The 12,912-nt window shown below is 34.2% G+C and overlaps 3 protein-coding genes across 4 annotated transcripts; 1 reads left to right on the top strand and 2 right to left on the bottom strand.

Annotated features, from left to right (window-relative positions):
• LOC104712389 (glycosyltransferase-like At3g57200) lies at positions 3,694–6,930 on the bottom strand. The gene is made up of 11 exons (XM_010429286.2): positions 6,430–6,930; positions 6,071–6,220; positions 5,944–5,996; positions 5,591–5,699; positions 5,375–5,509; positions 5,224–5,268; positions 4,889–5,076; positions 4,564–4,705; positions 4,429–4,475; positions 4,259–4,346; positions 3,694–4,173 (listed from the first exon to the last, which is right to left on the bottom strand). The coding sequence occupies exons 1-11, from the start codon at positions 6,772–6,774 to the stop codon at positions 3,919–3,921; spliced, it is 1,557 nt and encodes a 518-aa protein (XP_010427588.1). The 5' UTR covers positions 6,775–6,930; the 3' UTR covers positions 3,694–3,918.
• LOC104712388 (peptide chain release factor PrfB3, chloroplastic) lies at positions 8,088–10,122 on the bottom strand. Its single transcript, XM_010429285.1, has 6 exons — positions 9,791–10,122; positions 9,403–9,620; positions 9,114–9,314; positions 8,810–9,016; positions 8,534–8,705; positions 8,088–8,461 (listed from the first exon to the last, which is right to left on the bottom strand). The coding sequence occupies exons 1-6, from the start codon at positions 9,924–9,926 to the stop codon at positions 8,184–8,186; spliced, it is 1,212 nt and encodes a 403-aa protein (XP_010427587.1). The 5' UTR covers positions 9,927–10,122; the 3' UTR covers positions 8,088–8,183.
• On the top strand, positions 10,273–12,821 carry LOC104712387 (GTP-binding protein BRASSINAZOLE INSENSITIVE PALE GREEN 2, chloroplastic). Of its 2 annotated transcripts, none has more exons than XM_010429284.2 (4): positions 10,273–10,472; positions 10,563–11,905; positions 12,120–12,287; positions 12,369–12,821. In XM_010429284.2, the coding sequence occupies exons 1-4, from the start codon at positions 10,358–10,360 to the stop codon at positions 12,723–12,725; spliced, it is 1,983 nt and encodes a 660-aa protein (XP_010427586.1). In that variant the 5' UTR covers positions 10,273–10,357; the 3' UTR covers positions 12,726–12,821. The 2 variants fall into 2 exon arrangements, with proteins under 2 accessions (XP_010427586.1, XP_010427585.1); XM_010429283.2 differs by having other exon boundaries at positions 10,274–10,472; positions 10,560–11,905.

Raw genomic sequence — 12,912 nt, 5'->3', positions numbered from 1 at the left:
AAAACTAGTCAAAAATCTAGTCACAAAAATCTAGAATAATTCATTAATTTATAAAAACTAGTCAAAAATCTATTAACCACTAATCAATGCATTGTTTGAATGTTATTCTCTTATTAATGATGAATTTCATAAACTCTTTTATAATATTATTAGTGATGATGATGAAAAAATAAAATTTATTATTGAAATGGGTCTTAAAAAAAAGAGAAAAAATGAGAATAATTAATTTATAAAAATAAAGTATATAAAATATTTATATATACTTTTGAAGAGCTTTAAAAATTGTTTTGTTTTAAATCATGAATTTGACGCTTTAAAAAAGAAAGGAAAACAAGGAAGAGAAAAAAAAAAGTAACTTTTAAAACTCTAAAAAAATTAAAAGCCAGAAAAACCTGATTGGTAAAAAAATGACTGTCATGACTTTAAAAAATTTTAAAGTCTTAAAAGTAGCCTACCAATCAGGGCCTTAATGTGTTGACTTTAATATTAGTTACCAAAAATTTCAAAGTTAATTATAGGTAAGATTTAAAAAAATAAGAAAATCTTTCTACCTCTTCAAACATAAATATATGATTCTCTTTCATTTTTATTCGAATTTATATTTAAATTATCTTGAGTTATTCTATAATGCATTTAGTTAATAAAAATTGTGATTTTTTACTGCATATGATGTAATACAAATTTTTAAAAATGGACATATATTACTCAATAGATGAATAAAAAATACAGGTACAATATCCCACATCGCCTTAAAAAACTGGGCAATAGTTCAGAGTCATACTATAAAAAGAGACCAAAATGATTCATAATACAATTGAGTAGAAGCTTGATTTATCAGACATTCAAACTTAAAAAACTTTTATTTGGTTTATTCCAGTTTTTTTTAAGATTTTAAAAAGTTAAATATTATAAATATTTATATTTTATAAAAAGTATAAATATTATAAATATTTATATTTTTTTAGAAAATTAATTTATAAAATGTTAAAATATTAATAATATTTAAACGTTTATGAAGTTTCCAATCATAAAAGTCTTGACAGCCAATAATTTGCCAATCAGACTTTTATGACTTTTATTTTTTTTTAAGTCTTGTAAGCCACCTTTTTTTTTTCTCTTAGTTGTTTTCTTAGATTTTTTAAAGCCTCAAATTCAGGCTTTAAAATGGCTTCAAAATTAAACAAATATAAAAACTTTATTTTTTCCCCTTTCTTTATATTTAAAACCTCTCCATAAGTTTATATATATATATATTACATATTTTTTTTTTATAAATTAATTATTCTTATTTTTTCTCTTTCTTTTAAGATCCATTTTAATAATTATTATTTTTATTTTCATTGTCATCATTAATATCATCATTTCAATATATTTTAATAATAAAAGTAACAACTATAGCTTTAAAAGTATTTGTTACCAATCAAATTTTAACAGTTAAAGTTTCTACAGTCAAAGCATCTACAACCAAATTCTCTACAGTTAAAATTTTAAAGTTAAAGTCTTTACAGCTAAAATTTTAAAGTTAAAGTCTTTACAGCCATAAGTAACAGACGTTACCAATCAGGGCCATTATAAATATTTCAACTTTTAAAAAAAGTTAGAAGACCTTTAAAATATTAATAATATATTTAAAACTTTTACGAAACTTCAAATATGAGAAATACTCAACCATTTTAAGAATTCCAAGTATTATAAATATTTAAACTTTATAAGAGGCGTCAATCTTATAAAATGTAAATGGTTACAACCTTAATAAATAACATATCAATTCAATCTAATATTTATAATACAAAACAATAAATATTAAAAATTAAGATTATATAGTGCAAGTTAAAATATCTCGGGACGGAGTTATATAGCGGGACAGGTTTTGTCGATATCTATATAAATTTAAAATATCATTAATTTGGTGTTAAAGGAGTAAAATATCTCCTATATAATAAAACGGAAGTACATAACCTTTTTTTTGTAGACTATATATTTTTTATAAGTTGGTTACAAAATAGGTTATATATTAAATATATGTTGGTTACAAAAAATGTTATAGATTAATTGGTCAATCCGTGGACTATATAATATCCCAAAGAATATTCATAAAAATACACTTAAGAATATCCAAAAGAATCTTCTTAAAGAGAATATTCCAATAATTTATACAATTCCCAAAATAAAATCTTTTGTATTTCATGTATTGTTACAAAATATATACTGTTAGACATAAAAATATATTGTTAAGTGTAAAAATGAGTAAAATCTTGGCAATTTATCACATTTAATCGTGATTTCTGAGATTTTATTATGCAGTTGAAAATAAAATCTTACCTAAGCATGGATCATATTAAAAAAACTTTCACCAAACATGTTCAAAAATTAAAATAAAGACAAACACAAACATAACCATTTCTCATACATAAAATTACAAAATTAACAATATAAAACTTACAAAATAGGTGTTGTTTTCAAGCCATCATATTTAGCATATGATTTTATTGCATAATGTTTTATCCAAATTTTTTTTTTAAAACAATCACATAAATTATATTTTATTCTAAAATTATAATGTAAATAAAAGGAATTTTAACTCATGCTCTAGCACGGGTCATAATCTAGTATTTCATTATTTTGTTAACACTATCGCTATCCGAGAATAGACATATCTAATTAAATTGATTAATAAATATTATGTAAAAAAAAATTATATTGCAGTATTATATGGTTTAAACTTTAAACCATAAAATTAACAATTATTATATAATTATAACATATTCAACCAACAAATACAATTTATAATTTAAATGTTTTAGTTATAAATAATTTGTCATGGGGTCCTAATCTAGTTCTAAAGTAGTGATAATGACAAAACCTGAAGAACAACTTTCTCATGTAACACAGATGAGTGAAACTTGAGTTGTCTGTATTAGAGATCAAAACTTGATTTCCTCATTCTTGAATCTGTCATTGCCTCAACTTTTGCTGCTATAGGCTATATATATGTATACACTGTACGACAAAAGGGTATGAGTCTCAGTAGGAAACTTCTGACACAGGGCTTACATGAACCATGGCGTTGGTGGCTTGGCTCATCGTCCTCCTCACAAAACAAGATCCATACAATCAGCCATCAAAAAGTATACACAAAAAGTGTGTACTGAGTCTGAGTGTAAATTACTCTTAACTAATTGTTGGTCCAATACAATCCAATCAAGAAGAGTCAACTTATCAATAGTTGACTTCAAGTGTGCACAAGGGTCTTGTTCTGTTAGATACGTAGGTAGATCGAATTATAAATTCATATAATTGTAACTAACCGTTATATCAACACACTTATAACCATCAAAGGATTCAGACCAAAATTAAACACAAGCAAGTAACCAGAACAAGTGAAACTGATCAACTACAAACCTTTCCTCTTAAGTGGCTGGCTGCTACTAACTTGACTTTAACTTCTCTTCTTCTAGAGTTTTGCTCCTGTTCTCACTGTGAAATATTAAGTTCCTGTGAGAGGTTTAAGTCAAGAAGAAGCTATAAACATTGGGATTCCAAACATCAGCTGAGTTACTCAGAAGGCAGAACTCATAAGAAGCTAAAGATGTTCAGAAACCAAACTTCACATTTCAAGAAAACTATAAACCTGAATAAGGGAGGTTAGAGATACGATGAAGATTAAAGAGCACAAAAGAAAACCAGTAGTCAGATGAGGAAGGCAATGAATTTGTATTTGAAGTTATTGAATCATCAACATGATCAAGTATTTTGCATGGTACATATGATAGAAGCCTGCTATATATGATATTTTCCCTCTTCATCTGTAAAATCATCTGTGTGTATAACCTAAACGAAAACCTTTCCTAAATGTACACCAGAGCTCAGGTTCAAAAACTGTTCATATGTCACTCTAAGAAACCCCACTCTTTGTAATCACTTTTCAGATAAAGTTTCCATCTGGGTTGCTTCCAAGCCTGGAGGCGATAGTGGTAGTACCGCTGATACTTGAGATTTACCGTCCAGATCAAGATGTAATTCCAACACCTTCCTCCTACCAGTTGCCTGAGATGATTCTCGGGTATTGCTTAAAGTCGAATCAGCAGTTGAAGAGTTTTTCGAGAAAGACATGTGAGCTGCTGTTACCACGGAGCTGAAAACACCCGCTTCCCTTAGCTCTTGGATTATAACCTGTAAGATATGATAGCTTGTGGAAAACCAAACACTGATCGATCATGTCAAATAAGAAACGTGGTTTAGGTTTGTTGTAACTAACCATGGGAGCATAAATGCGGGTCAGAATTCCCTTCCTAAGGAGTTTCAACTTCAATTTTTCATCTGTCCACACAACATGCTCTTTGTACCTGTTTTAGTGAAGCTTATTAAACTGCAGGAGAGGATAATAGGATGAAGAGCAGTGATTATATTTAAAATCTATATTGATACCATTGAAGCATTTCCTCTGTACTCGCGGTTGAAGCAATAATAAACGCCTACATGTGATGGCCAAGAGCTGTGACTCTATATTTCAGAATAATATGAAGGAAATAGAAAGGAAATATAACATGAATCTCCACTCACAGCTCTGTCAAACTCCAGCATGAAACATCTCTTGACATCCACTTTAGTGGGCTTACAGCCACAACGATCACGTCTTGAGGTTAGATCTGAAAATCTGGGATAAGTGTAGTGCAGCACAGCAGCTTCTTCTACTTTGACCTCACTGTATCAACGATAAAATAGTCAGCACCCCCAAACAACTGAAACTGACAGGCTCAGGCTCCATGTCCTACTACAAGCTTCTATTGAATAAACTACACTAGAATCTAGCCTAATATATACAGGGGAATACGATGCCATATACAAAGAATCAAATGATAGAAAAGTAAACGAGAAAAGATAATACTTTGGACTCTTTCTGTAGTTGTGCCATCGATGAGCACCATTGGGACGAAGATGGTTCTGAACACGGGCAGCAGCTTTCCCATTTCCATAGGTTAGAAAGTAGTTTGGGTTTCCACGAGTGGCCTCTTTATAGCTTCCAAAGTAAACTTCTCTAGGAAGATGGTCATAATTCTTCTTGAACATTGATACCTATAATAAAATGAAAGTACAACAGAAAATATAGTCAAGTACCTAAGGTAGGTCCGACAAATCATGTAATCAATTTCTCATGGGGATGATATAGCTTTAGCTGGCAATGAAGAAGCACGTCGACACAAAAGATGATAATTTCTATACCTCACTGAAAGGTTCCTTGATATCATCTCGCTCAACACTGCTCTCCTGAAACAAGAACAATGCTGATGAAGCCAGAAGAAGCTAATCACAGTCTAAAAACGAAAGTCCTATCTAAAAATGAAAATCATATCCCCTGTAAGACTCGACTCACATAATTAGGAAAGATAGCTATATCCACGTTTGCAGATACATTAGCCAGCAATTTCCGCAAAGAATATTCATGGGTTCCAGAAGGATGTATAAGCTCGTCGGTGTCAAGATGAATAATCCAGTCCATACTAGTGTCCTAAATACACCACAGAACAGCAACGTGCGGCGTGAGAAAGCAATCAGGTGACAATTACCACATGGAAAATGTAACAGATACCTGAGCCATTTTGATAGCCATTTCCATGTTCAAGGACTGTTTCACGAATAATTCATAGTTACACGGTTTGTAGAAGAAGCTCGCCAGCCAAGTCTCATTCCATATCCGGCTGTACATCAAAAGGCAATGAAATATCATATTAGTGGACTTATAGATCTAAAAGTAAGGTGAAGAAGTCCCAACAAGTAGTGACATGACAATCATAAGAAAGGCACAACATATCCATTACCAATCTTTTCTAACTGAAACACTCTATATCAATCCATGGATTCTAGACCACTCTTATATAACCCACAAAATCAGAACTTCATTCGCCAAAGATATTCACAAAAGATGCAGAGGAGAATGAATACCTTTTGGCCTGCTGTTCTTCTAATTCTTTTGTCCTGTATATAACTTTTACACCCTGCAAAAAGGGAAACACAGTTAAAAGAAAACAAATCAATCAATCGGATCAGAGAAAAAAGTTACAGAGCTTACAGGAATAGACTCCAAAACTCGAGAAACGTTTGGTGATGCAGCCTTGCCCTCAACAAATAAATAAAAAGTTGAAACTCCAATAACTTTGTGAAAGAAAATCCATGGCAGTGTTTGCTCTAAGCCAGCCGAAGTGCTCGTTGTAATACATATCTACCATATAAACAAAAACAAAAAGTCAGAATCTTTATAAAAAAAAAATTCAAATCACAAAATACCAACGTAACTGCAACAAGTAATGAATTTGTAAATCCATCCCAATGAAACACATAACAAGGATCTACGATATATGAACAAGAACACGCGTAAATTGAAATCAGATTTTTTTTTTTAAAACCCAAAATTGGAGAAAAGGGGCTCACCCTAGGTTTGAGATCCGATTGGTAATCAAAATTCCAATTCCTGAAATAAGGAAATGAAGGGGAACGGCTCTGACCTAGAAGATCAACGCAACCCGAATCGGAAACTGAACGACGGGAAGAGCGTTTCTCTTGTTGGGTTGAAACCATTCCGGGGAACTCGTGATGATCCGTAGACCAATGGGTAACCGGGTCGTCGAGTCCGCCGCGCCATTGGAGAACGAAGGCAAAACAGGCGAGAGAGAGAGGAAGGAGAGTCACGAGCAAAAAAAGACGCGAGGAAGATGAGGAAGAAGAAGGAGAAGGAGAGGACACAGAGGGTTTGGAAGAAGAGTGTTGACCCGCCATGCTACAAAAACAAAAACGCCAGTGGCATAGAAGAAGAAGGGAGTGTGTATGTATGAATCCACAATGCGTATGTGTATGTATGTGTGGGAGGGAGACGAAGAAATTGAAACTGAAGAGAATTTGAAAGGAGTCTCTCTCTCTCTGGTGACGGAGCCGTTTTTCAGTTGGCCTTTCTTCTTATTTTCTTCGTTTTTTATACAAAAATAAAAAAATTATATATTCCCATTTTCTCTTTTATTAAAAAGTAAGATATTGACATGATCTAAATATAATAGTACAATCTAACTATTTTTAATCAAAAATATACTTTTCCTAAAATAAAATAATATGTTGAACATAAATAAATAAACAGAATAATATTATATTGAATATTGACATTGAATACAATTATAAAATAGTACTACATCCTAATTATCATTAATTAGGTATAGAATAGTTTTTTCTCAAAACTAAATACACTTATTTTATACTTAAAAAAATCACGTAATTGTGGAATTATTTATGAATAGATATACTTGGATTAAAATGTATAATATATATATAGTTTTTATATAGACTACATGTCAAAATTTTGATTAGTTCTAGTGACTTATGTTATTCTGTTAATGTAAAGGATTGTAGTTTCCAACATTTCCCATAATCTTAATTCAGTATTATAATTAATGTAGCTAAAAGTTGATAACTCTTTTTTTTTTTGCGCACCAATATAACTTTAAATTTAAATTGCTTAAATGCCTGTATAAAATTTTGGTAAACAATAAATTAGTTTTTTTTTTTGTTTATCTTAAAGACTTAAACTATTGAATTCGAATCAGTCTATCTTCTAAATTTATTGCTGAAGAAAGCTGAGAAAAATGCATTTAATTTTAGGACAAAACTCACGAATAATAAGCGGCTTTCCCGGCAACGTAAAGTAATTAGATTTGCTACTACTACTAATCTAGGCGATTTAATGATTAAAGTTTCTGCCAACCTCTCTCTACTACCGCTAACAGTAGCACATACAGAGAAAAGTTTTCTGCCAAACCCTTTACAATAGGCCTAATCAATAACTCCAGAATCTAAGCAACGTGACACACGACAATATTGCACCAGCCTATGCCTCTCTCGCTCTCTCTATATGACTTTCTCGAAGCTGACAGTTAAAAGTATACGAAACAAGAGTTTCATGGTTTTGTTTCAACTGGTAAAAGTAAAACCGTTTAAAATTTTATCATAAGAATTCTAGTTTTGAAATTTTCATGGTGTAAATTGCACATAGTTCGTCACCAATTCTTACTTTGTATGTTGTTGTTGATAAAAAAAAACAATGGTATAGAAGGCTCTATATATATACACACACAAGCAAAGCAACCAATTTGTTGCTTTGGATTACAATAGACAACTAAAGTGTACCAATTGATTAAAGCCTAAATCGCATCCATTGAACTTCTCATGCCAATATGAGCTCCAAGTAGTGGTCCAATGTTCCCATCCAAGACCGATTTAAGGTCCAGAATCTCTAAACCGGTTTTTGTATCAACCACCATCTTGTGACCCTTAGCGACATACCTCCTTGTTTCTTCCAAAATGTTATTTCTGTTGATTTTGTTTACATCCGAAATCTTTTGCTCTTTTGCTATCACAAGCAACTTTGCCTTTAACCTGTTTAGCGCTTTGATCCTGTTTGCAAACCTGTTTCTTTCTCCTGCATCAAAGAAACCTATATTAGAATCTGCATAAAATGCAGTAAACCAAAGTGTAATGTGCTTAAAGATACCTGAAGATTCCACTGTTATTCCACTTGGAATATGTTGTATACAAACCATATGCTCAGCTACTTTTTTATTCTCTTTCGCAGGATAGGATACAATCAAATCCTCGTCCTTGACGTCAAAATCAGGAGATGCTCTCAAGAATAATGGTATGATATCAACAGTCGCTGAACATTCCTGGCGCAAAGAAAACATCTTTTCAATTCTTTCCGGGACAGAGAAAATGGATAAGAAAGTGGTTTATATTACAAGAAAGAGGAGTTATAACTTGTACTGTATACCTCTTTAGAAGTGGAACTTGTGATAAGGCGATGCACTCCTCGTTCACCTAAGAGATAACCATAAGCAAACTCGAATTCAAACTCTATTGTGGCTGAATTTACGCCACTTTTACTGCTCAGGGAACTACTTTTCTCAGCCACCCTCGCATTTTGGCCTAGCTTTTCTGCCCATTTGATATACATACTTACAACTTGCTCTGTCCATATCTGCAAGTCCTCAAAATGTGTACAAGAACATACAGAAACTAAGATACAAGCAAAGAGTTGGAAACTGTATAAGTGCCTTGAGAATGATGAAACCGACCTGAGATTTTATGTCTTGAGATCCAGATTTGATAATCATACAAGCTCCTTCAGAGTCATATTGATCCCTAAGAAGCTTAGACATCTCATAGTGATCCAAAGATCGACTAACATCGAGCGATGAATCGTAGGCTTGCTCAAACAGACTATAATCTATAGCATCCATCTCACCCAATTGTATGATTAACTTAGCTTCTTCAGCCTAATCAACAGACACATTCAAAACTAAATTTCTTGCAAAAGGAAATTAAAAAAGCAAGAAGATTTGGTAAGAGGGAAACTAAAAGAACCTTGTATTTAAGGTCTTTGAGGATATCAACTGCTTTCTCTCGATCAGCTAATTTGAGAAGAATCTCATCAGATTTAGCTGGATCATCCCATAAATCATAGTAACGCATTGTTTCTTCTTGCTTTATCCATTGCTCTTCTTCAAGCTCAAGAGCATCCGGTGCTAACATCTCAGCCTTAAGAACCACATCTTTAATCTTCTTCTTTAGTGAAAACAATCCTGATGCAAATTTTAAACCAGAATTTACACAAAATGCCACTCCAAAACAAAACAAAAACCTTTTCAAAACCAAAAAGCTTCCAACTTTTTAATCTGTATAAAGAACAAATCCCTGAACCCAATTCCAAATTTACTATTTTTCTTAGCCTAAAGACTCATCAGAGACATACCCAATTGCTTGTAGACGGTGTCCATGTCATCCATTGACTGAGAAGCTCGAACAGAGTTGAGACGAAATCGAGATGGTGTTCTCTTCCTGTAAAAGCGTCGCCATGAGCAGCCTCCGCCTGTAATCTTTGCCGCCATTTTTTCCTCGCCGGAGCTCCGACTAAATATATCAAATGGGGGTTTAAGGTCGTTGCTTTGTCCCCGTTAATCGTTATGGGTCCTCCTCCACAACCTTATCCTTAAGACTCTGTTTTTAAAAATTTGAGTCTCTAGTGTCTTCCACGTAACTCCCCTTCATTCTCATAAAGTTTAGTCATTTAGACACAGAGAGAATCAACTGAACCGAATTAGGACACATTTATACGATCATTACAAAGAGTAATCCAGTGAAGTGAAGGGTATTTATGTAATTATCTGTAGGGTTTAGTGTGACCAGGATTCAAGTCGGGTTTGAACCAATACGCTGCGTTTTAGTTCTCTGAGACTATTTTGTCGATGGAGTTGCTTATCCCGGCAAATAAATCTTTTGGTTCATCCCAAATCAGTAGTGTGATACGCTCGAGGAAAAAATGGTGGTTTTGATCTCAAGTACCGTAACGATATGCAGAGTAAAACCAAAGCTTGAAGATGGAAGCTTTCGCGTTAGCCGGTTAATACCCAGACCCGAAGTTCCATTTTTCTCAGGTGAAATTTACTTTTCCTGTTTCGTTGAAATTCGGATTAAGTTTCTCGTTTTCGTGATGGGTATGTATAAAGAACTTAACTTTTCAGTAGGGTTGAGTGATGAGAAGAAGAAGAAATGTTTAGTTTCGGTTCAGTGTTTAGCTGTGAAGAAAGAACCAGTTGTTCAAAGCGAGGAGAGAGTTAAAGGGACAATTTTTCCCAAGAGAGCGAAAAATCTTATCATGAGTGATGGAAGAGATGAAGATGAGGAGTATGGGAGGCTTATTTGTCCAGGTTGTGGTATTTTTATGCAGGACAATGATCCAGATTTACCCGGATATTATAAGAAGAAGAATGTCACCGCAAAGAACTTGGAAGTTGATGAATTGGTGGAAGATGATGAGCTTGATGGGTTTGAAATGGTTGATGATGATGATGAGGAGATGGAGGAGGGGGGAGATGATGAAATGGATGATGAGATCAAGAATGCAATAGAGGGTAGCAACTCTGAAAGTGAGAGTGAGTTTGACTGGGAATCAGATGAGTGGGAAGATAAGGAAGAGCTGAATGATGTTGAATTGGATGGTTTTTCTCCGGCTGGTGTTGGATATGGTAATGTCACTAAGGAGAGGGAGAAGAAGAAACGGATTTCGAAGTCAGAGAGGAAGAAGATAGCTAGAGAGGAGGCAAAGAAAGACAATTTTGATGATGTGACCGTGTGTGCTCGTTGCCATTCTCTTAGGAACTATGGCCAAGTGAAGAATCAGGCTGCAGAGAACCTCTTACCAGATTTCGATTTTGATAGGTTGATATCAACAAGACTGATAAAGCCGATGAGTAATTCCAGCACTACAGTTGTAGTCATGGTTGTTGATTGTGTCGACTTTGATGGTTCGTTTCCCAAACGAGCTGCCAAGTCTCTCTTTGAAGTGCTTCAAAAAGCTGAAAATGATCCTAAGGGTAGCAAGAACCTCCCAAAACTTGTGCTTGTTGCAACAAAAGTAGACTTACTTCCGACACAGATTTCTCCAGCTCGGTTAGACCGATGGGTTCGTCACCGTGCCAAGGCTGGAGGAGCGCCGAAGCTAAGTGGGGTATATATGGTTAGTGCTCGCAAAGATCTCGGTGTGAAGAATCTGTTAGCTTACATTAAAGAATTAGCTGGTCCAAGAGGAAACGTATGGGTTATTGGAGCTCAGAACGCGGGGAAATCTACTTTGATTAATGCCTTATCCAAGAAAGATGGTGCAAAGGTCACAAGGCTCACGGAAGCTCCGGTTCCTGGAACAACTCTTGGAATATTGAGAATTGGTGGAATATTGTCTGCAAAGGCAAAGATGTATGACACTCCGGGCCTTTTGCATCCCTACCTTATGTCCCTGAGATTAAATTCAGAGGAGCGGAAAATGGTAGAGATACGGAAGGAGGTTCAACCTCGGAGTTACAGAGTCAAGGCAAGCTCTCTCTTATTCATATTTAATCAGTTTCTTAAAGGTTTTGTCAGCTCCCGTGGTTGAATGACCTAAAGCTCTAAACTTTAGAGCTTCTTGTAACGAGTACTGACCATTAGATAGACTCAATGTAGCAACTGTTTAACTGCTTTAGTATCAGTTAGGCAAGTTCGTGTTCCAAGAACTAATCTAATCCTGCTGAATCTTTAATTTGTAGGCAGGACAGTCTGTTCACATTGGTGGTTTGGTCAGGCTAGACCTAGTTCGGGCATCGGTTGAAACAATATACATAACAGTATGGGCATCGCATAGTATTTCATTACATCTAGGAAAAACAGAGAATGCTGAAGAAATACTCAAGGGCCATTCTGGTTTACGCCTGCAGGTAAGTAAAGCTTGTTTCTCGCGCATTCTCTCATTTTAGCAACATCAGAATGTAATGGACACCCTTTTCGATATTAAATAGCCACCAATCGGAGAGAACAGAGCGTCTGAATTGGGAAACTGGGAAGAGAAGGAGATTCAGGTGACGGGAAGCAGTTGGGAGGTGAAAAGCATAGACATTTCAGTGGCTGGTCTTGGCTGGCTAGCTCTTGGTCTCAAAGGTGAAGCAACACTAGCATTATGGACTTATGAGGGGATTGATGTAACATTAAGAGAACCATTGGTTATTGACCGCGCACCATATCTTGAGCGGCCTGGATTCTGGTTGCCAAAAGCCATAACCGAAGTGCTTGGAACCCATTCTAGTAAGCTTGTTGAAGCTCGTAGGAGGAAGAAGCAACAAGACAGCACAGATTTTCTCTCTGATAATGTTTCATAGTAAACCTGTATGTACAAGTTACAGATCAGATTAGCTTTCATCATCAGTGTAGTCATTTTTGGAAGGTTAATATTGGTTTTTCTATTTTGAAACATATTTTTAAATCCATATCGATTCATTTTCTAATAATTCATTCTGAAATTTAAATGGTATTTATCAAATAAGCAAAGTACATCTTAAAGATTTT

Source organism: Camelina sativa, chromosome 9 (assembly GCF_000633955.1).
Source record: "Camelina sativa cultivar DH55 chromosome 9, Cs, whole genome shotgun sequence".
Classification (NCBI taxonomy): Eukaryota; Viridiplantae; Streptophyta; class Magnoliopsida; order Brassicales; family Brassicaceae; genus Camelina; species Camelina sativa.
The sequence above is the reverse complement of the archived record's forward strand: the minus strand, read 5'-3'. Positions and strand labels throughout refer to the sequence as shown.